General features: G+C 38.1%; 1 protein-coding gene across 1 annotated transcript in view; it reads right to left on the bottom strand.

Moving 5' to 3' along the window:
• RUNDC3B (RUN domain containing 3B) overlaps positions 1-23,226 on the bottom strand; it is a 51,690-nt gene extending 28,464 nt beyond the window's left edge. The window contains exons 1-5 of the mRNA XM_036378844.2: positions 22,892-23,226; positions 16,117-16,232; positions 7,930-8,063; positions 6,077-6,162; positions 2,933-3,022 (exon numbers count right to left, since the gene is read on the bottom strand). Of these exons, the coding sequence (XP_036234737.1) occupies positions 2,933-3,022; positions 6,077-6,162; positions 7,930-8,063; positions 16,117-16,232; positions 22,892-22,995 (530 nt within the window). The 5' untranslated portion in view covers positions 22,996-23,226. The remainder of the gene's footprint in view (positions 1-2,932; positions 3,023-6,076; positions 6,163-7,929; positions 8,064-16,116; positions 16,233-22,891) is intronic.
• Between the last annotated feature and the right edge of the window lie 583 nt (positions 23,227-23,809).

The raw sequence follows: 23,809 nt of genomic DNA, 5'->3' as shown, positions 1-23,809 counted from the left end.
GAAGCAGCAGAAACAGAAGAATTATGGACAAGCCCGGAATTTTCAACATTTAACATAATTTAAAGGGTTTGCAGAGTGGTTACATAACCATTCTACTAAGTAAAAAGTAATTTTCTCAAAAATATTTCAGGGTCTTTCTCCCTTCAGACACTTACAGATGCTGAGGTGCATGAAGTTGACGAATATAAGTGAACCTAAGTTTTGGAAAATGTTCTTAAATGGCTGTAGCTTTATAAAGCTTTCATTTACACTGTATTTTTTTTTTTTATTGGAAATAAATTATTGCATTTCAACTATGTTTGTTTATCACAGAAGTGGCAAAACTCCTTCCACAAGGCTCATATTCCTCATTCCTCCTATCTCTGTTATTGATAAACAGATTCTAGTAGGTCACAGCTATTGCTAACTGAATTGCAAAGTGCCATTTTTGACAATGAGGCAATTTAAGTGCTATTTAGGAAGTACATCTAAGGGTTGTTGGGTTTTTTTTCCCAAAATAAAAAGAAAAACAAGAAAGTGAAAAAGCAGTCCTCCAAGAGCACAATTACCTAATTCCATATTGCTGTGAGGGGAGAAAAAAAAATCAGATTATGTTCTCAGGCAAGCTCGCTCATCTCCAGCCCAAACTCATATTTACAGCTCCCCATAGATAAGCTAGTCAACATTTATAAGAGATACTGAACTGAAAAAAATCTCATATATACCATGCAAAGAATGGATACAGCTTCTCAGCCATTCAAATCACAATACTATGAAAGCTCTGCTCAGTGGTTCCAAGCAATAGGACAAGAGTCAAGGGGCAGAAACTGATGCACAGAAAATTACACCTGAATATGAGGAAGAACTTTTTTACTGTGCAGCTGACCCACACTGGAACAGATTGTCCAGAGAGGCTGTAGAGTCCCTCACTGGAGACATTCAAGAACCATGTGGACACAATCCTGTGCCATGTGCTCTAGGATACTCCTGCCTGAGCAGAGAGGTTGGATCAGACTGTGGTCCCTCCCAGCCTGAAACATTCTAGGATATGTGGCACAATAAAAACGCTCCTGTAGTACTAAGCTCCCATTTTGCACAGAAAATTCGTAGACTCTTAAAAGATGCATTGACAAAATGTAAATGTCTTCAAGAGCCAATCAGCAGTCTGAATACCATTAACAGGTTTCTTTATATTAGAAATCAGAGGACAAAGAAAGAACAAGCAGTCATACAACTAAGCCCTCATACCCTAGTATGTACCACCGAGGCTTTTGAGAGACGAGCACAGTCAATTGATGATTATTTATGAGAGGATTTACATAATGCAGACCTAATCTTGCAATGCTTATTCACGTATAGCTGTAGTCCTTCCAAGTACAGGGTTTATACAGAAGCAGTTTAATTTCTGATTATGTAAAGCTTAAACTAATAAAATCTGGTAAGATTTGAATTTTGCTGTTCACAAGGCTAGCACTCTTATCATCCTGCAGCACACTTCTGTTCTTCCAGAACATATGTTGAGGATGTAGTTAAGCCAATCTAATGACACAATGCTGGAAAAAGAAGCTATCCTGTGTTTTCAACCTCTCCCTCCCTATTTTTTCCATTTTTTTCTTTAATGTAAACATGACATTCCCCTCCTTACACTGGTACTTATCTGACTCCATGATGGTTCAGCAGCCATCAAGACCTGCATTTTTAGGTTGTTTCCTTTTTTTTCCCCTTTCTCCACCCAGGTGCAGTTCCATAGCCAGCGGAACTAAATGCTCTTTACCACCAGAAAGGGAAAACACTGCTCATTCCTTATTTGTTCCTTTTCTTCTCTAAGCAATATTCTCCCATAATCTCTGCCACTAATAGGAGGCTTCTGTGAACCAAAATAGCTAACAAAAAAAAGAACTACCCAGTCCTCTTACTGGGGATGGTTTTCATTCTTCAACAATTTAGCTGGCTCAAAGAAGGGTCCAACAAGCCTGGCACAGAAGTACATAAACAACAGTAAATCTCTGAAGGGCCTTTTAGCAATGGTCAATCACTCAATGCATCCATTCTGTTTTCTGGCAGTTTCCCTCCTATATTGGTTTGTGACAAGCATTAGTGCTACTGCAAGGTAAATACTAACAGTGAACTGACAGAACAATGAAGAACAGCATTATCAGTCTCCTTTTCCTTGTGCTGGGTTATGAAACTCTGCCAGTGGCTCTGCCTGAGGCTAAATTGGCCCAACCAGGCATATTAACAAGGTCTTGCACCAGCCAGGTTCTATCTTTTTAGAGGCACTGTAATCTTTATATATTGCTGATGTTTTTTTTAAATATATCTACATATATAGACATGCTGTGTTGGTTTGTTTATTATCTAGGGTGTGCTTGCACCTTTGTTACCTCAAAATCACAGAACTAATCATATAGGAAAACCCACAAAAGCCTGGCTAGAAATTGCAAAGGTCAATTAATGTAAGCTGTTCAGCTGCAGGTAATTTTAACACCAATTGCTATTAAATGGTCATTTGTAAGTTACATTTTTCAAATTTAGAAGTGATAAAGTTTAAGATTACCTTCTACATATGCAGTTACAGTGCTAACCTCGAGTACCAGGACATAACCAAGTACTTAATCACACACTTTTCCTTACAGTTTAAAAATAACTTTAAAAGATGTCATGTCTATAAGCTTCATTTAATAGGTCTGAAATATCTTCTGCAATTATAGTTCTTTCCTTTTAAGATTTTGATACCTGAAAAAAACTACCCCATAATCATGCAGTTACCTAAAGGCATAACTTGGTTCTTATCTAGAAGAACCATTCAAGATCTCTCTCTTGCCCTCATCTTTGCCTCAACCTAAGTTTTGCCTCTCAAACTACCACGGGAATTTAAGAATGTTTTCCATAATACATTGATTTATAAGTACTTTCCCTGAGCATTTTGTTGTGAAGCACACAAATACAGTACCTGAAATCAATTGCATTGAGTCCCAACAGCATACCAGCAAGCATATTTGCTTCTTCACCAAGAACAATTGCTCCATCTTCATAAAACCTCCTTCAACAAAAAAGAAATTAATTCAGCTATTTTTCATATTTAGCAGAAAACTGAAGAAATCCAGTTTAAATTAAAACAATTAATGAACCCCAGAGACATTCACATTTCATTTCAAATAAAGTAAACTAATAGACTACATAGCACAAAACACCACCATCTTAAAACACAGAAGAATTTAGACATAAGCAAAAAGGAATTTCAACATTAGTCCTATGAACCAGAGGAACAGGATGGACAAAATGCAAAAATAATTATGAAAGCATGTTATACTTTACCTCTAAAAGGAAGAATTTGTGTCACGTACATAAAGAAATAATGATTCCATCACATATAATAAATTCTCTCTCACAATTGTACTTGCAGGTTCTTTTAAAGTTCAACATTCAATTTTCATTCTTAGTAGCTGATCTTTTTTAAAAAAGTATTTTCACCAATCAGCTATTTTTCAGTTAGTTTACCTTTTCTTAAAATATTGCATGCTAGGAAGATGCATGCTGGAAGGTCATCAGAATTCACCTGAGAATTGCATGTGGTAGGAGGGAAACCAAGAGGTGCTCAGTACCAGAGCCAAGGTTGAAATGCCACTTAGTAAGAACAGAGATGCACAGTTCACCTTTGCATTCTAGCAGTGGATGAGTGCAGGAAGGTGCCATATTACTGACTACAACCAGACAAATACCAGCAACACTGCCCTACCAAAACTCCATCTGTTTTAAGAATTGCATGAAAGCTTCTGGATAGTTCAGAGAGAGCTCCAGTTGGCTGCATGGTGAACATCCGGAAAATACATGTTTTGAGGCACAGCTCCAGAAACTGAACTGTGCTATAATGCATGCTGTGAGAAACCCCACTTTTGCAGCTTTGTAACAGACACCCATTCACTAAACAGAGATGAGTTGTCCAAAATCTCAGATGTTCCCAGTAGAAGGAATAAATCTGTAAGACTTCCTCTCAGAAGACAGAGATTATAGTCCTGATAGTGAGGCTAGGAAGTACAAACTCAGTGGGCTCTGACTTCAGGAAGGGCACTAGGAGGCTAGGATGGCTGAGCCAGAGCACTGAGTTAGAGGGACTCCAGTCTGATTCAGCACAGTGACTCTTATTTGTGAACAAACAGCAGTGTCCCAGTACATGCAGATTGCCAGCCATTTCACTGCCACTTGTAAAATCACTGCCAGGCACCAATCTGCACTGAGTTCTTGTAAAATAGTGCCTTGGGAGAAATCACACAAAAAGGACAAGGCACACCTTCAATGGTGAGATGAAGAAGTTAGCCTGGCAGTGCCAGGGTTAAAGACAGCTGCAGCAGGCCAGCCAAACCAACAGTCCCCTTGGAAAACCCACAAACCTTCATTCAGTGATACACACTTGACATCTCACAACACAACAGTCTGCTATAATTTAAGAGGCTGACCAATTAGTTAAAAAAATAATTCTATGCCCATGCTTAATCCAACCTCTCTTCCAAATGTAATATGCACATCCAGCACTAAGAATGTGCTGCTTCATTCAAGTACTAACTCCAGGCAGCTAAACACAACAGTGAAGTTTAAAAAGAGCTATCAGCATGATAGATAATCTTGTATTCTATATACACGCAACACAAGAAATTTATAGTTTATACTAATAATTATTAAATATGCATATAGTAAAGTATATGTTTTAAAATGCTAAACAAATGATGCAAAGCATCACCCAAAATTCAGGTCAGTTATTAGGTATCTGAAATCTCACATGGGAAAATAAAATTTGTCCATTGTTGCTAGAGGCTTTGAAATCCATACAACCAAAACCTGAAAATGTAATTTTTATTTCCATTAGATGTATTTTAAAATATTACTTCAAAAGAAACTTTGCACTTACTATGTTTGGAATGCAAGAGAAGTTGTTTCGAAAAGATATACCACTGAAAGAACATTCAAATATATTAAACATTAACATGTTCAAATAAATGAATTTGAAACTGCTAATCAAATAAGACCATTGCTAGCCACTAACAAACTACACTTAACTACAAATTTGTGACCCTACTCTTCCTCATCTCTGCCTCAGAAACCCATGTGACTTTTCAGTTTGAAACAGCATTAGTAAACCTCTTCCAGATTTTCTTTGTTTTATGTGCTTCTTGTCTACTGTAAATGCAAGCAAATTTGGGAAAAATAAGACAACAGGTTTTGAAACTGCAATGAAATGGGATGTTTACCCAGTTGTGTTTCAAAGTCAGCTTAACATTGGCAAACTATATGGAAATCTCTGGACAAATAGTATTAAACAAATAATATGCTAAATGAACAGAAGTCCTTAGAGAGAAAATTCTTCTTGTTTTAATAGCCCATTCATTATGTGTAAACTTTTAGAGTTCAACACAAAGTACATGTTACAGATCCACTTGTACTCAGATGACTTCATCAAAAATCTCTAAGACATACTTGTTATGAGATAAAATAGCATCTAATAATCACATTATCTAACACAAATTAAAAACTGCCAGAGTATTCTCTATCAGAAAGAATATTCTCATCCCTGATTTTACCATTAGAAGCTAAAAAAAAATCTGTTACACATTTTTTTTATTATATCAAGAATCCTAGCCATGCCTGATCACTAATTCTGCTGCTCTACAGTTCTCAAGACGTTCCTGGAATTCTCTTCCTTTTTTCTTCAAAAGAAGTTCTATAAAAATTATTTTTCACTGAGTCCTTAGTCTTTCTATCAATTTTGAAAGGAATACTACATCTATCCTTACTACACCAAAATTTCAGCTTTAGTTCCTACTTCAGATAGGTTTTCTTTGCTTCTGACTTTTCAAGAATTCCAGGCTTCCTTCCACATTTTTTAAATCACGAGAAGATTTTCAATTTTCCAGTTTTACCCATGCTAAAAACCAAATCCATACCAGCTCTAGATACCTTTCACTAGGTTACAGATCTTTCATTAATGACATACTTTACTATACAAATCAAGTGCACCATTCACTTCCAAACATAAGTCCCTCACTTAAACAGTATTTACTAAAATATTGCAAAAATAAAATTCAATAAAATTCTTGTAGACCTGGTTGTTTTGAAGTCTCTCAGAGCTGTGGAAATGTATTCAGACAAATGTTTTTCCATAAGTGCTACTCTTATCCATGCTCGACCCTGCAAGACAAAAGAGGTATCAAATATTTAAGCATTACAGAAAGAAACAGTTTCACACTCTGAAGACTAATACCATTGATTGACCTGAATAAATGACTGATAAACAAAACTAACATTAAACAGAAACAGTTGCTAGGATGTACTTCATTACAGCAATAACAAAAATAAAAAATGCATTCTTACAAGGACACAAAGTTTATTGTGAAATAAAGTTATCCAAAGTTTTAAGGAGAGGGTGGAGAGTTTTTTCTTTAATTATGTGCTCCAGCCTTTTGAAAAGCTCATGTATGTGAGAGGCAGCAGATCAGGGCAGAAAGCTTTACATTTTAAAATCAATGGTATTGGAAGCATCCAGCTGTTTCCACAGTAAAGTGGCCACAACTTGTCCTCAAAGTGATTCTCTGTATTCATTCAAATATTTGAGAGATTTACATAAAAAAATCCATTGTACAATATTTTTTCCCCTCACTAACAACATGTACATAAAATACAGACATGAAATCACATCCAAGAGGCTTAAGTCTTTCAGAGTCCAAAAGCAAAACTTCACTGGAACAGTTCCAAAAACAACAGCAATACCTTTAAAAAATAACCCTTAGGAAAGCATGCTGTGTTTGTAGGTCTGCTGCATAGGATTGTGCCTTACAAGAGGGAGACATTTCAATGGCTGCCACAGTGATGACTGTGCTTCTGAGAACACCAGGAACATTTCTTGTAAACCACATAAACTTACAAACACTTATTTAAGTAGTAAGATGTCTTTATGCTTAATATATTTGGTGCTTACTGACATCTAGCTGAATATCGCTACAGACATTCTACCAGAACCAGCAGTAGATTATAATCCTACTTCAGGGTGACCTAACTGTGGCCTTCTAGGGAGCCTACAAGAAAGATGGAGAGAGACTTTTTACAAGAGCATGTACTGACAGGACAGGGGAGAGTAGCTTCAAGCTAAAAGAGAGTAGGAAGATGTCTCTGCCCACAGCAGGGGGATTGGAACTAGATAGTGTTCCAGATCTCTTCCAACCCAAACCATTCCAAGATTCTATGAAAGGCTAAATAAAATTGCTTTCATAAATACCATCAGCACAACAAAAAAATTAACATAGAAACTAAATTAAATCCCACTGAAATTAGGATATTTACCTGGATAGCTGTCTTCATGTTGCATTTATTAAAACGTGACTGAAACCATGAAACTGATGATGCTGCTTAGCTAAGAACTAAAGCCTATGCACCTCCAGTGAAAGCAGAGCCAACTAGCACAGGAAAACCCTTGCTCACAGCTTCCAGGCTGAGGAGGACACTTATTTGGACCACCAGTTAAACTGATGCACATGATGGGTATTTGTGTCAACATGCTCACCATCTTTTCATATCCAGACATTCAAAATACCCCCCTAAAAAACTGAACATCATTCTCCACACTCACTGCTCAAATTAGGTTCTCTGTCTACTGTAATAGAAAGCTTTTATTTATTTATAAGAATATTTCAGAAAATAGCCTTGCATATTATTATCTACTGAATTTAGATATTCATATCTATCAAAATCTCAGAATTCAGAAAGACCTATAAAATAAATCTTAAGAGCTGATCACACCTATTCCATCAGTGCATAAATTCTACACGAAGTAAAATTACTAGAAGGGAAAAGAAAATGTGTAGAGCAAGCTAAGTACTATGTTTTTTTTACAGGCACAGAAATGTCACAAAAATTACAGATATGTAATAAAAGAGTCACTTTAGCCTTTCTCTTGCCTACCTTAGCTCTAGAAGAGCCGACATTCTCCATGTTCTCAATGCTGCAGATGCAGTTGTGGGAGACTTTTCGGCAAGCTACACGAATGTAGTCCCAGAAACTGCGAGGGCTTTCATAGCCAAACCAGGAGATCTGACCTTCAATCAAAACACAAGACACAGAAGGATTTACGGACCTCCCTCTCTATTTATTGGAGATAAATGGAATTAAATGCTCCCTGATACGCTGCCTTTACTGAAAGGATTTTATACAAACAATGTATAAATGAATTCCTACTGAAAACTGACCCACAGATGTAAAAAAAGTTGCATTATGCAGTTCATCCTGGTTTGAAAGTGATGCACAAAGGGAAGTTTAGGGTGGGCTTTGTGTATATATGTGTATTTTCTTGGGCTTTTTCTTGTTATTATGCTAAAATAATACTCAAGAGTCCTTCACGGAACTCTTCAATCACAACAGAGCACAAACTTGTGACTTAAAAATATGAGGCAAGAAGTATTTATTTATGCTTTTTCTACAGGCAGCATATACATATCACTAATACAGTCAAGTAAATAAAATTCTGTTGTTAAAATTATATAAATAAAAAATATAAAACACCTCTTTGCTGTGGTAGTGTTATCTTTATTTTAGGAACAGATTGTATTTTTTCAAAAGGTGCTTTCACTTGAAGAGAAGATGATGCATAAGCAAAAAAGTTTTGCAATCACAATTTCTTTTGAGCATACACAGAACATTCCCTCAGAAGCTGAGAGAAAATAATTGAGCAGATCATTACCCCTTCTGGAACTACAACCAAAATCCTTCACATTTTTTCCAGTTTGCAATGTATTGCACTTAGAAAATGAAAGGCAAAACTACATAGCCCTTGCAACATCTCCACAAAAATTTCATCAGCAGCACAACAAACAGCTCAACCCCATTTTTCAGAGTGAACAGCACACTGCTCTCACTTTGGACATACCTGCAAACAGTATGGAACAAGTAAGGTTAATATTGCCCTCTGGTGACTTCCAGCATTGCTATGCACAAAACCTCATCTCCATATAAAATGCATTCCTTTTAAGCTGATTTTATCTTATTTCAAGCCTTGAATTGCACTTACGAAGCTTTACTAATGTATGGGAAAGACTTCTTACTCATTTTCTGTAGGAAGCTCAGATTTCAAGAAAGAATATATTAGAGTGATACTGCAAATCATACATACTGAAAATAAAATTCAAAATATGCACTTTTATCTGACATGACTAGACTTAGCTTCAAGCATAGCCAAAGTAGTGTCAAAGGTCTGTCCCCTATGAGCTGAAGAAATTCAAGTGGCAGGTTCTTCTTCCCCTAGAGGGTGCCTGTCACTTGACTTGGTGGTCCATCTGCTTCCTTCACCAAAGATACATTTATTAAATTCAAAGTAGGATAAAAGACTTTAAAAAAAACACAAAAAAGGTACAAGCAGGAAGAATTCATATATAATATCCAATATGACAAAGAAAAAATAGAATTCCAAGGTGCCACAGTTACTGTAGTTTTAGATCTGCTCACTCTGAGGACTAAAATAAAAGAAATTCCACAAGGTAAGTGCTTTTACAAACTTACTATTTTTGTTGAAATGCCAAGTTTAGTGGACAGCAACAAAAACTCAACAGCATTTTAATAGCAGAAAAAGCTATAGATATTTTTCATATTCTTCATCAAATCAAAACATTTCTGCCCTAGGAATTGTACCTACAAAATTAAATGCAGCTATGGTATAAAGATGACTTCACATCATCAGTTGCAGTTCTAAGTAATAATGGTAATCATATGATACATTAACTTTTGTGGGTTTTTTTCAAACTATCTTAAGAGCAGAATATATTTATCAAAAAACAGTTTCACTCCAGTTTTTTGAAGCTCCTAATTCATGGCAATTCCTTTTACAATTGAACACCTGAAAAAGACATGGTCATTTAAAACAAGAAATAACTTTACAACAGAAATCCATACCAGCACTTACTTGGCTTACACTGATCAAGAAAGCCATCTGGACATAATTCAACAGACTCTGACATTACAGTGGGCTCCCATCTCATTCCAGCTGTGTGAGAGGGTGCAATGGGTTTCAGACTTCAGCAGGAATTTTCTTCACTTGAAACTCACAGCCAGCTCAGCCCCTTTTGTGAACCAAGGTCTCCTATATTTCACTATTCTGTTCCTACAACTTTAAACCTTGCCCACATTCTCATAATTAGTATAATCTGAAAAAACCTTTCTCTATCTATACACAGAAAAATGCTGGAAAAGACTGACTGAAAATAGTGAGAATGTATTTTAAGAAATACCAAAAAAGATTCTAAACTATAGATTTACTAAAATTTTAAAAGCTTTCAGCATGTGAAATTTATTTGGCCCTTAAAGCACTCAATGCACACAGCCACGAGAAGTCTCAAGAATGAGAAATGAAATAGCTCCCACTACTCTGCACCTGCCAGGCTTTGCTTGCAGTACTGAGTCCAGTTCTGGTCTCTACAATTCAAGGGCAGGATCAGATTGGAGAGGGTCCAAAGGAAGGTCACAAAGATGTTCAAAGGGCTGTTAAATCTGTCCCCTGAGGAAATACTGAAGGCATTAGGTTTTTTCTCTCTAGGGAAGAGAAGGCTTAATGGGGGAACTCATCACAGTTTTCCAGTACTTAAAGAGGGTGAAGGCTCCCTCTTCAGAAGGAGCCACACAGAAGACAAAAAGCAACACATACAAGTTGCACTGGGAGAGGTTGCATACCAAGAAAGAAATTTTTTAACAAGAGACAAAAGTCACTGTGACAATATCCCCAGTGATGTGGTAGAGTTTCTATCACTGGACATTTTCAAGATATGATTGGACAGGGTGCCAGATATTCTCATCTAGACTCCCATCCCCAAATGATTGGGCCAGATGATTCTTCAAGGATCCTTCCAACTTGGGCTGTTCTGTGATTTCAAAATCATATCTAAATTTTTAATGATTGTAATAAAATTGAAAGCTAGTTTTAGTATAGAGCTTACATTCTGTCAAAGTACATCATAAGGAAAGAGGAAGTTTCTCAGCAGGTGCACAGGACAATGAGCATGTGGTCTTTGCTGTGAAGTTCATATGTCATCTGAAGATGGAGAAGCTTACAGCTATTCCAACAGAAATTATGTTAGTTTTTTCAGCCAAACAAAATGCTTAGGTAAACACGGAAACTGCATGTGTAATATTAAACATTGTTCAAATAAATTCCATTCCTGTCTACAGAACTGCAAAGCAAATAGAAACAAATTGTGATTTTTTTGCTTGCTTTCACCACATTTTTGCAAACTGCTGCACACCTACTTGTATCAACCCATTTCTGTTTCGACAACTAGATACAAACATCCACAGTTACCACAGATCCTTTTCATGCCAAATAAATTCTTCACAAATAAGATTAAACAGTCTGATCTCTATCCAATTACAGTCCAATTTAATTTACAAGTTCCACAGTTGCAGAGAAGTAATGACTAGGATGTTCCAAGGCACAGACAGGTTTTCTCCAGATTTCCCCATGTTATTTAGCTAGCAGCAATTTTTTATATCCAATAAAAAGTAAGTTTTAGTACAACTTCTTGCTAACAAACTGGCGTGATCTTTGAGGAATTTCTGAGATACCTACCTTTATTTTGAGCCTACAGAATTGATCATTAAATACTTAGAGCAGTTCATAAACTCAGTCCTCCAAGACAATTATAAGTTCATTTACAATTTTTCTCCATGCAAGAATGAACTAAATCACAAATTACACAAGAGCTTTCCTGTTTCTTCTTCGTCAAAAAGAATAACTCAGTATGTGTGTATAGATACTAAATCTAATAATAAAAGCTATTCTGCTAACAACATTATTGCACCAAATAAAGGGCTACCACAGCTGTATGTTTATTTTGTCTTTTTCATTGTAGTAGTGTCTTTAGTTCTTATACCCTTAACCTACCTTTTTCACTGCCATTATATCACCATTACCTTAATTATTTAATCCAGCAGACCTGTTTCTCTCAGAACAAAGAGCATTACAAGCTGCATTTTACTGACTCAAAGAACTCCTGAAATTTAGGAGTTACACAGATTGGATAGATAAAATCAGCTTCCATGGACAATCCTAGCAGAAGTTTTTGACATGTTTATAGTGCCTCCCAAACGTACAGGAAAATAGGCACACAAAGTTGTGAACATGTCAAAATAGCACAGTACAGTGTATTTTCTGTGTCTTCATGGCAAATGCAAGTAAGTGTACAGATGACAAGTCTGCTTACAGTAACCATGATATGCAAAAGTCACAAGCAAAATGCACTAGATACATTTACACACGGACACCTGACACTATTTCTAAACACACATACTGGCTAGCAGTTTGGATATCAAACATTTTTGCTGCACAAAGGATATTACTGAAAACATAATAAGGCAGCAAATACATCCAGGAGACTAGTTTTCAGAGATATGTTTGAGATTATGGCCATAGAAATCTACAATCTATTCATGCTTTTCAGTAATAACTCACTTAAAACTAACTTAAAGTGATAAGACAAGGCAGAAAATAATACAACCTAGTTATATAGTAAAGACAAAATACACATCATTTTGAAATTACTTCAGGTTTTAAATCAGCTTGGATATATCTGAGATCAAATCCCAAGTACTGTTGTTGAACACCTTTGATGTCCTACCATTTCTGCACTACCTGTATATACTTAGCTGATCTGATAAAAAAGACACTTACAGGAAATATACCTGAAAAATCTGTGGCCAGAAATGAAAACAAGGAACCACACAGATCACTACAAGATACTGCTTCATGCCCACAGTACAGAATGGTCAGGAATGGAAAAAATTGCACACAACTGTATGAGAAAAAAATGGCTCCTGAAATGATTTACCTTGCTTTAAAGGCTATCAAACACATGTACATGAATTTGTAAAACCCCTTTCAGGACTATAGGTCTTATTTGGACCTTCAAATACATTGTCCCTGTATCCCCCCAGAGTAACACTTAACCTCTGCTGTATTGTAAAACCATGCAAAAGCTTATTCCTAAGAAGAAATAAAAGAGAAATTAGTCACTCATCTTTTCTTCTGTTACTTCTTCTCTCCTCCCTTTTCAAGATTTTCAGCTGCCTTGTCCAGTAATATCACATCTTGCCAGGAGGGATGCTGCACAGTTTACTCCAATGACAAGAAGAACACATGCCTTATAACCTCCTCATTACAATCTTTGGTCAACTCCATGTCTCCAATACTCCAGCACTTGTAGGAAGCAGCAGGTACACTGCACACGTAGTGTTACACAGCACAGGGAAACAGCTCTCCCCTTCCTAGAGCCTAAGGCAGTCCCTTAAAAACAGTTAATACAGCTTGCTCAAACTCTCATCCTTAGGGCAATTCAGATTGCTTTTACTGTCAACAGTGGCCTATTTCTGACTGATACTTATTGGCAGTACATGTAGCTGTAAGGTAGTGCCATAGCTTATTACGTTACCTTTTTTGGAACCATTTTGGTGCCATATGTGCCAAGTCTTCTGTGTCACATAAACAGATACATATATTTAAGCAGCATTTACAGACCTCTGTTGTGTGAGATGATTTGCTTCTGCCAATCTTATTTTACTACTAAGCAAATACCCATATGTAAAATATTCTTAAGAATATGAGTAGCTGGGCTAAAAAGTGCATTCATGGGGAAAGTCATCAGTTTTCTGCCTCTTTGACTTCCTGGTCTGGCTCACTACAAGACCCCATGAAGACCACAGCCAAGAAAGGTAAGTGCAAAGTAAAGTTGGGCAGTAAGGGGGAAAATAAAAATCTGTAGCAAACTGCACTGAGTTTAAGAAATGTTTTCATTTTCACTACAACTGGACAATGTCATGAGTAATCTCTGACAGCCCTACTTTGAGCAAGAGGTTGGACTGGATGACATTCTAAAAACTTTCCAGAACTTAATTATTCAATTAGAGTGAATTAAAAAAAAAAACAAAAAACAAATCAACAAAACCAATCATGGTGGTTAAATAAAAAATGCTATTTCATTACCCTCTTGCTACCAGGAGCATCAGATCAGGTACCTACCAAAAATCCATTTTACATGGTCCTTGTTTGTCTACAACGACCATTTTTTTCCAGAACTAGGCAGATAAGGCTTCAACAACTACTATTACAGAATTTTTAAATGCAATGGTTTTAGGAAAAGCATAAAATGAACTCTTTTCCCTTTAAAATAACCATCCTTCTTCCTGCCATTTTGGGTTTGGATTTTTTTGTCTGGATCCTAATTAAACATGAAACCAATAAACAGAAATCATCAGTATATTCCATCAAGACTACACTTTGCTCCTTAAAAGTACATTAAATTTAACGTCAGAAGAGTTACCAGTACAAGTTTTCTAATAAAGCAAACTTAAAGTTTTGCAGTTTTTTTATTCTTCCTTCCTCACCCAGTACTGCCACAGGAAGCTAAATATTAAGAACTGTTGTTTGCCACGGCCTTAAAGTAATATACTTAAACTCTCAAATCTGGATCATCCATTTGACTACACTGCCATGAGATTATCCTGCCAACTTTGATACAAATAAGCTATTTATTTTACCACAGACAAACAGATCAAGTATGTTCTGCCAGTTTCAAAACACTTTATACAACTCACCGCAATCACCAGTTTGCATTTAGTCCCTTTTTACTGACACTAAGTATGCCTTCAGAATATATTAGTCAATTCCATCAATAAAATACAATTTCTTTCAAGCCCTGAGTTGTAAAATACATACCCTCTTAAAATTTGAAGTGTCATAGTACATTTCTTATCTCAATTTCTTCTTATTATTTTAAAATCTTTAAAAATTACAAGCAGTCAACTAGCTTATCACCAAAACATTCTCCGTTTGCAACACAATCCACAAGTTCCCACCTTTTTCTGTAATTTTAACTCTGCAAACATAGAAAACTATACTAGCAATTACAAGGGGAAGACTGAAACAAAATTTAGCTATTTGAATTTCTCTATTTCTTACTTGAAATGATTTTTTACTTGCAAATTCCATTTGCCTACTTGTCAAGGTTTCTTCTCTGTACTGCCTGTCCTGAATAAAAGACTGTGAAGCAAAAGAATGTTGATTAAAAAAAAAGAATTTACAATTACTTTTGTACAAATACTGCTGAAGCTGGTGGAGGAGGAGAAGGAGAAAAGAGAGCAATTTCCTTGCAGAGTCAAGCTGCTAAGTACCCAAAATCACTCCAAAAATCTTTGTCACAATGTGACAAACCCTATGTATGTTTCTACCATACTGTGCACCATTTTTTTCCTCCTCTGACAGAACCACAGCAGGTAGTAATTGTGCTATTCAAATGTCAGCCTACACACAGTATTGTTCACAAAGCTTAGTTATGAATATTAAAAAGTATGAAAACGAGTCGATTGTCATATTACACATCTATATTTAGATGATTATGATGTTCTTCATAATCCTCAAATCATTTCAGAAACTGTACACAGAACTGAGGAAAGAGAAGACTCATCCAAGGTCCATTTGTAGTGACTGCTACGACTAAAGCACACACTGTTCTCTGAGCAAAGCAGCTTCCTCTAGAACAATTGGAAAATGCAAACAGACATTATCTGGAACTAGAACTTGATACAAGAAGAAAATCAACAACTGACCTTTCTAAAAAGCAATCTCTTTCAGGACATTCCAGAAGAAAAAACAGCTTCACTAAGGGGGTGGGGCAATAGAATGAAAGGACCTAAAAACAGCCTCTGGAAAAGAAGGCAACAAAAGCAAGGAAGGGAGGAAGAAATGGGAGCAGCACCAGATACACTCTGTAGCTCCTATTGAACAGATAATATAATTGTCTTTTAGACTCTTACGACACAGCCTTATCATAAAGCAGAAAAGCAGACAGAGCTCAGCACCATGGCAACATTCACTTGCTTAATCACCAGCCCAGAAGGCTTCCAACAAGATCATTGGAAATATGTTTCACAGAAATAGTTGCTTTCACTTTTCCATAGTAATGCAGAAAATCAGGAAGGTAACAGCAATAGGACAGACCCACAACGAAAGCCAATGCTTTCATTCAGCATCAAGGAGTTTGCACAGATACACATTGGTTTTGTATAAACAAATTCTCATGGCAAAATCATCATCAATAAGAAAGTTAATTAACATACCTTTCAGTCGATGACTTAGAATCTGTTCCAGAATGGCTGCAAAATTATTAAATTCAGGGGAAGTGTCATCAATAGTTTCAAAACAGGAACGGTCAATCAGAGTCTTGACTGAAAACCTACAGCAAAAAATATGGGACAATCATAAATTATATGAATAATTAGTGGTCCTCTAGAGCAGGGCAGTAGTTTGTGTAAACCAAAAGAGCCATGAACCAGAACCCACCTTGATGTATCAAGTTCAGTCACAGCAACAGGAACACACAAAATGTTCAGCTATAGCATGTAAGTGCAATTGGCATTGTTGGTCTTAGGCATAAAGCCTTAAAAACAGAAAGAAAACAAAAATCCCACCCTTTCCACACAGAAATGAGTTAATTATTTTTCTCTTCTCTAAACTATTTTAATGAAGTTGTAGAAAAACAAGCACTCAAAAGCATCCAACATCAGTGTCTCTTTGTAATCCTAAACACAAACACTTTCGCTTGACATTTTGTCAGTACTCCTTTTATTTCCAAAATTCACGTTCAATAATCAGAAATACAAACTTTATCCTATTATGAGAACACTCTAATTTCATCCTAATGCAAAAATAATCTAGACATATTATAAAACAATGAATTTTTATGCAGTGTTAACTCTGCATTCACTTAGGCTGATTTCCCTGTGAATGGGGGTAATCCTTATTCAGCACTGTATTACCTCATTATTATGCTAGAAAAGCTTTCAATTTCAATGATCCAACACCTAAAATTGGAAAGGCTGAATCAAGTCACTGTAAAATGCAGACAAAATGTAATTAGTCAACTGGCCAGCCTGCTGTGTTTAGTTATTCCTACATTTATACAAACTTTTATTCTTATTCAGAGGATAGTTCAAACCTCAACAAATGTGACAAAAATTATTTTTCGTTCGCCTTTGTAATTTTTATCATTATCCATTTTTATTTTCCTTTCTTCACCTTGTTCTTCCAGTTTTCAGTTTCAAGACAAATTTCTCAAACTTCAAGGTATTAAATCTGAAGCATTTACTATGTTTTTTTGCAAGAAAATTATTTGTATTAATAGAGCCATACTGCAGCCTAAGGAGATAGTTTGTTTTCACAACACCCAAATGTCAATAGTATCAACTCAGGATGTTCTCACTCTGCCTCCTGCTCCCAGATCCTACACCTGAGCGAGCGCCAACTTCCTTAAGAAGTTTTGCCACTTCTACTTTTTATGGTACTCACTATGAACTGTTCTAGATTTTCAGTCTGGAAAGGAGGGGAGAAGTGACTCTTAAATATGGATACATTCACCAAAAATATGCTTCACAACATCTCAACACAAGCACTTCTATGGCACAGCTGCAGAAGCAGCACAGCATTATAGGCATGGGCTGGAAAGAAGCTCCTTACACCTGTACTACTTTGAAATGCTCTGCACTACAGCAGTAACTGCCTCCTTAGTGGAGTCAGCACAGCCTCCTGATGCACAAAACTAATGTGCTCAAACTGAACTGGCACACAGCTCAAGAGTTTCCACTCAATTATGTTTTACTCAGTAAACTTCTGAATAAATACTCCCTATTTTACCTTTCCTGCAGGCTTCTATTGTTGTAGAGTTTTTTGCAGAACAGGAATTAGGAGTGAATTAGGGTGGAGGAGGAAGCTTCTCCTGCAGTGCCAAATTATTACTCAGTTTTGAACTCCTCCATATTTTTAACCAATTTTGAGTAAGTGAGAGACATGCATGCCCACCAGTTAACTGCTATTGACTCTTCTAATGGCAGAACTTATTGCTTCCTCAAAGCTATATCAGAGCTGAGCAATTTTTGATTAAAAAAAAAGCCTTCATTTTGAAAAACAAAAGCCTAGAGCAATGCCATGACTAAGCTAATATTAACTGTAACAAGATGAGTCCTCCCACAACATGCAGGTCTGAAAAAGACACAGTGCAGCACAGCACTCACAGATCCATGCACAAGATAGACAGTGAGTTACCAGAGTGATGTACTGCCCTGTATACAGGAATATCATCATAAAACTCAGAGACAGGATCATCCATAAACTGCAAAATCAAGTAGAGTACAATATAAAGCTATGTCTACTTTTCCTGTATTCAATGTCATACTTGAAAGTTCACTAATTAATATTGTATGGAGTACCTATTCAGAAATGGAGATATATTCAAGAAGAAACACTTAAGAGCAATTTCACAAACACTTTAAAAATCATAGATAAGCTTTATTTTTTTTTTCATTTTAAAGCATTCTGCTACTCAACTGAAGAAAAAATATTTAGTATTTAAAGAAACAAAAAATTTTTATATACCTAGGGTCTGATTATAAAAGACAGTCTAAGAGCTCATCATCAAATAGTGTTCTTTTTAAGTGCTCATATCACTCCCATAACATCAGAAATGTTAATTTTCATCTGTCTCCTCTGCCCTTTCACAAAAACCCTAAACCTTTATAGTCAACTTGGGTTAGATTGGCTTTTAGGAGAACTTAAAGGGAGTGCAAGTATGTACTTACTTCTACAAACCAGGAAGATAACAGCACTACCAAGCAAAATTTGACTCACTAGAAACATTTTTTTGAGATTTTAAAAAAAGCCTTTTAGGCAAATACTGGTATGTTATCTTTTTTTCTCTAAATACTACAAAGAGTCAAACATATATTTAAGTGCAAATTAAAAGTCATGAACATGTTTTGCACATGAGATATTCACATTTCACCATGTTTACCATGTATACTGGAAAAAGGATTAAGGGTATACAGAAGTTATGCCTTTGAAAAAAGGTTACACTGTAAGCACTAAGTAAGCAATTCTCCTCAGTCACTGAAGTTGTTTCCAGTGTATGGGGCCCCAGACCAGAAATTCCATGCTCTTGCACAGTTATGTGGAGCCACATGGAGACTGAAAGTCAAGAAACAAAAGGTCAGGTCTAAAGTACACAAGAGCTATGAAGAAAAAAGGTCCAAATAGGTAGAGCTGTTTCCTTGGCTCCCTGTATTGCTCCCATCTTCACAGAACTTCTATGGTTGGAAAAGACCTTTATGGTCGTGGAGTCCAACTGTTAACAGAACCAAGTCCACTGCTAGACCATGTCCCCAAGTGCCACATGCACACTTTTCTGCCACACCGTTCCACGCTTCCAGGAACGGTGATCCTACCACCTCCCTGGGCATTCTGTTCCAATGGCTGACCACCCCTTCCATGAGAAATTTCTCTGGATACACAATTTAAACCTCCCTCATGCAACTTGAGGCTTTTTCCTCTCATCCTGTCACTTGCTACCTGGGAAAAGAGCCCAAGCACCACCTCACTCCATGTTTTCTCCACTGGGCTGCCACAGCAGCAGTCTGCTAACACATCAGAGATTAACTTCTAAGGGGACTGTAAGAGCAGATGAGTAATGTAGCTTCTCTTGCTATAACACCTGTTGCTTCGAGATTTTTTTAAAGTATTTTATCCAACATTTCTCATTGTGTTACTGCAACAACTTTTATTCCCCAACTTTTATTATTTTTTTTAATACAGTAACTGCAATTAGAGATTCCAATATCAGTGTTTCTAAATGATCTTCATGAACTCTGATGTTTTTGGATTATTACACATTTTCTCTGTCACAAATCTACACTTGCTTGAGTCAAAAAGAAGATGTAGAAACAGTAACATTCTCCCAACCTTAAAAAGACCTTATGAACTATGTAAGATGGAGACATTCTTGAATAAGAAAGATTTAAACCAATCTTTTTAGGGTACGTTGTTCCACTACAACTTTGCAAGATGCTGTTCCACGACATCTTTGCAAGATGAACAAGAAGTCTCCCAAGTTTCTTGAATAACTCCAAACCAAAGCCAAACATTTTGTGGATACATCCCACATCTATAGGCTTATTTCCAAAACAGCAGATTTTGTCATGATTATTTAGCTTGCAATTTGGGAAGTGTCATTAAAATACTATTTTAAAGAATTCAAACTATTACTATAGAATAATCCCTAAGATTATGAAACAATATGCCTTATGCTAAACACAGCAATCATGAAACCAGACAGTTCAGCTAAGGGTCAACGTCACTGCACCAGGTCTGATGTGTATTAGCAAAATCCCTGTTTTAAAGGCATATTTCCTAATAGTTGTTCAATTCTGTGTTAACACTCTGTATTTAAGCTATGAATGTCACTTCTGAGGCCCGTCTCAGTTGTTCTGTATCTAAATGGATCTTTGATCTAGGAATCCTATGGAAGACTAGATTAAAGCAAGTTGAACAATCTATAACTAGTAAAAAACCTCAGTGCCACTTACTGGAACATGAAAGGGATCAGACTTAAGGGAAAACAGGTAAGGGGAGAGAAAAAGCTTAGGACATGCATTACGTGCTCAAAAAAAGTCCTGAGAATTATTCCAATTTAAATCATGGCTGTGCAGTTACAAAACTACAGCCATGCATTTTCACATGCAATCGGTTTATGGAACTTAAGTATCTATGTCACTTTCCATGGCTACAGTGACACTCAAGATTTCAGTGGAAATAAACTGTTCCTTCCAAAACTGTAAATATAAGAAACTATCCACATCTGCAGGAGGGGTTATCTGCAGATATCATCACTGAAAGAAAATATGAAAACCTTAAAGTCTGGTATAACTATTAAGTAAAAATATGCTAAATTGAAACTTTGACAAAAATAATTCATTAAATTATCAGAGACTGTTAACAGATGGCAACTCAGAAGAGTATCTTCCTTGTGATCTTTCCCCTTCACTGGGGAACAGTCCATACCATCCAAATTTGATTGAATCAATTGACTGGAGCTATTTTTTACCAGAACAATTTCTTATTTTCATAGAATTCTGATTGGAAAGGGCTATTATTTTACACTTTTCAATACTAACTTGGTTATTCCTAACAGGCAACACTTTTCTATAATAGAAAATGTGTAATAACTACAGTAAAGCACAGAGATATTTTAAACACTCTTACACTGGCAAAATAAAAATATAAATAAATGCACATACATCATAATAATGCAAATCCTTCCTCCTCAACATTTTTTCCAAATTTTTATGTGTATTCGCAAACTGAGAATTTCAGATTTTGTAAAGAACAGCAAAATTAAGTCAGTTCACTGAAAATAACAAAAATACACCAATCTCAAGCAGTTTCTGCAGTAGCTCTTTGTTTTATATGTGTTTAAGTGAATTCCCTCAGATTTCTAAGCATTTTTAAATATATTACACCATCACTTCAACTTCAGGACAAGGACATCAAATAAACCAAAAAAACCCAATGTAACAGCACAGAGTACAGAAGGGTTCTTCTCAAGCAGGAGGCAGGAAAAAAACCCCAAGTTCTGCAGAATACAATATATTCCTTTAAAAAGAACTGTTTATATCCTGTACAATTGTGTGATTACTTGATAAAACTGGTGTTTTCCTGAGAAGACAGATTGGCAATATCTGCATCTCTGTAACAACAGTGAAACTGAAAACTTCTATTTCTATTACTTAAGCTGCTTCAGCAGGTTTGATAAAAAACTTTGTTTGAATTTTTTTTGTTGTGTATCTTTTTCACAGGTAGGAGCAGAGATAAACATACAAGCCCAGGAAAAGACAGAATAGTACTGATGCTACTCAAACACAGATACTGGAAGGACTAACACTTTGTGAAGACTGGAAGGAATAACACTTTGTAAAACCTGCTAACAGTATACCATAAGAGGAAAAAAAAAAAAAGAGATGAAAAAATGAGGTTGTATGGGTTGTTAAAAATCCTCCTGCAGCATTAAGTGATGCAGGTACAAAATTATCTAATAGTTGTCCTGTCACTTTCGTAAGATTTGTGAGAATTAAAATTATGTCATAACGCTGATTAATCTGTTGAAAACCTTTCCCAGATAATATTCAAATTACTTTAATAACGCCAAAATTGAGCAAATGAAACAAACGCCCGAACGGAGCCATTGCTACCAGCATATCCAGGTATTTAAAAGTTTGCCATGACGTTACAGGTCACTGCTGCACACCTGGAAATGCTGCATGAATTCCACAGTGACAGCAGTGGAAACGCTTAAATAGAGCGTCACAGAACTGCTATAAAGCTTGCATAAGCTCTATCACTAAGATGCTTAAAAAAAAAAAAAAAGAACGAAGAAAGAAAGAAATTTGAATACAGTAGCTCTAGTACTGCAGATTTCCTGATCTAGATTTCGTAGATAAAAATATCCCGGAGCGCAGCCTCTCCGGGATGGTCCTGCGGCACCGGCGCGCTCGCAGGAGCGCACGGCCAGCGGCCCGAACCTCTTCCCTTGGACACATCCCATTAACTGCGAACCTCGCCGCACTGCCTCCGAGCCGGACCCGCGGCCGGACCGTCAATTGAAGGGCAGCTACAGCGCAGCCGAGCGCTCATCCTGCCCTGCCTTGCTCCGCACCGCCTTTCGCCCGACAACGCAAGCATGGTGCCGACAACAAACCCGTCAGTCCCCCGCTTCAGAAGGGGCCATTCCACGCCCCGCAGCAGAGGCACTGCCCGGTGAGCCCCTGCCCTCCCCGCCGCCCGGACACGCTCCCAGGAGCTGAGTCAGGATGGATGGAGGAGGCTGCTCTACCCCCGCGGGGGCCGGCACCGGCCTCCCTGCCCGGACAGGGCTGCGGCGGGGCCGCCCCCCGCGCTCCTGCCCCCGACCCCACGGTGCGGAGCGGGGGCGGGACGGGCCCCGCGGGCTGCGGCAGGAGTGAGGGGGGCACGGTCCCCTCGGGCGGGGCAGGGCCCCGGCCCGGGGCTCACCTGCACACCGTGATCAAGTTCCGCCTCTCCACCGCGGCGTTGCGGGACGGGACGCTCTTCCTCCGGGCGGAGACGTTGAGCCCCCCTAAGCCGAGGGACGCCATCTCCGCTGGGCAGGGCAGGTGGAGCCGCCGGTGCTGGCGCGGAGCCTTTGTTCCCGGCCTCCCGCTCTCCAGGATGCTGCGCCTGCCGCCGCCGCACGCGGACGAGAAGGAAGCGGATGAGGAGGCCCCCGTGCTTTCCCCGCTCCTCCTCCCGCCGCCCGGTCCCGGCGCGCCCGAGGCAGCGGCGGGTCGGGCGGGGATGCGCGGGGTCCCCCGGCGGGGGCGGCTCGGCCCCCCCGCTCCCGGCAGCCGGGCCGCCACAGCGCCGCAGAGCGCCGGCGCCGCCAGCCAATCAGCGCGCGGGGGGCGCGGCGCCGGCGCCGCCTGGCGGCGCTCCCGGGGGCGGCGGGCTCTCCTCAGGGGAGAGGCGCGCCTGAGGGGGCTCCACCGAGGGAGCCCTGCAGCTCTCCAAGCGCCTGTAAAACTGTGCTCTTCCTTTAATTGTTATCTCCCTTCTTAGCCCGTTGGCGTCTAGAATGTGAGAACTTCCCTGGTTGTAGCTTTTAGAAATGCTGTCAGTCGTTAATTAGGATCGTAGAATCACAGGGTTGGAAAAAACCTCTGAGATCGTCGAGTCCGACCTTTGAACACCGCCATGTCAACTAGATGCCACTAAGTGCCACATCGGTTCTGAAACTCCTCCAGGACGTGGCTCCATCACCTCGCTGGGCAGTCTGCTGCAGTGCTGGACAATGTTTTATGAAATATATCAGCTTTACAGGCCATGCTTGTTGGAATACGGGAATGAAGTGGGAATACACTTTGCCACCAAACTACAGTTGGCCCAGCTCTGAACTAAGATGTGCTTGGAAGA

The sequence above is a fragment of the Molothrus ater genome, chromosome 1, assembly GCF_012460135.2.
Source record: "Molothrus ater isolate BHLD 08-10-18 breed brown headed cowbird chromosome 1, BPBGC_Mater_1.1, whole genome shotgun sequence".
Taxonomy (NCBI): Eukaryota; Metazoa; Chordata; class Aves; order Passeriformes; family Icteridae; genus Molothrus; species Molothrus ater.
Note: the sequence above shows the minus strand (reverse complement) of the source record. Positions and strands in the feature narration are given on the sequence as shown.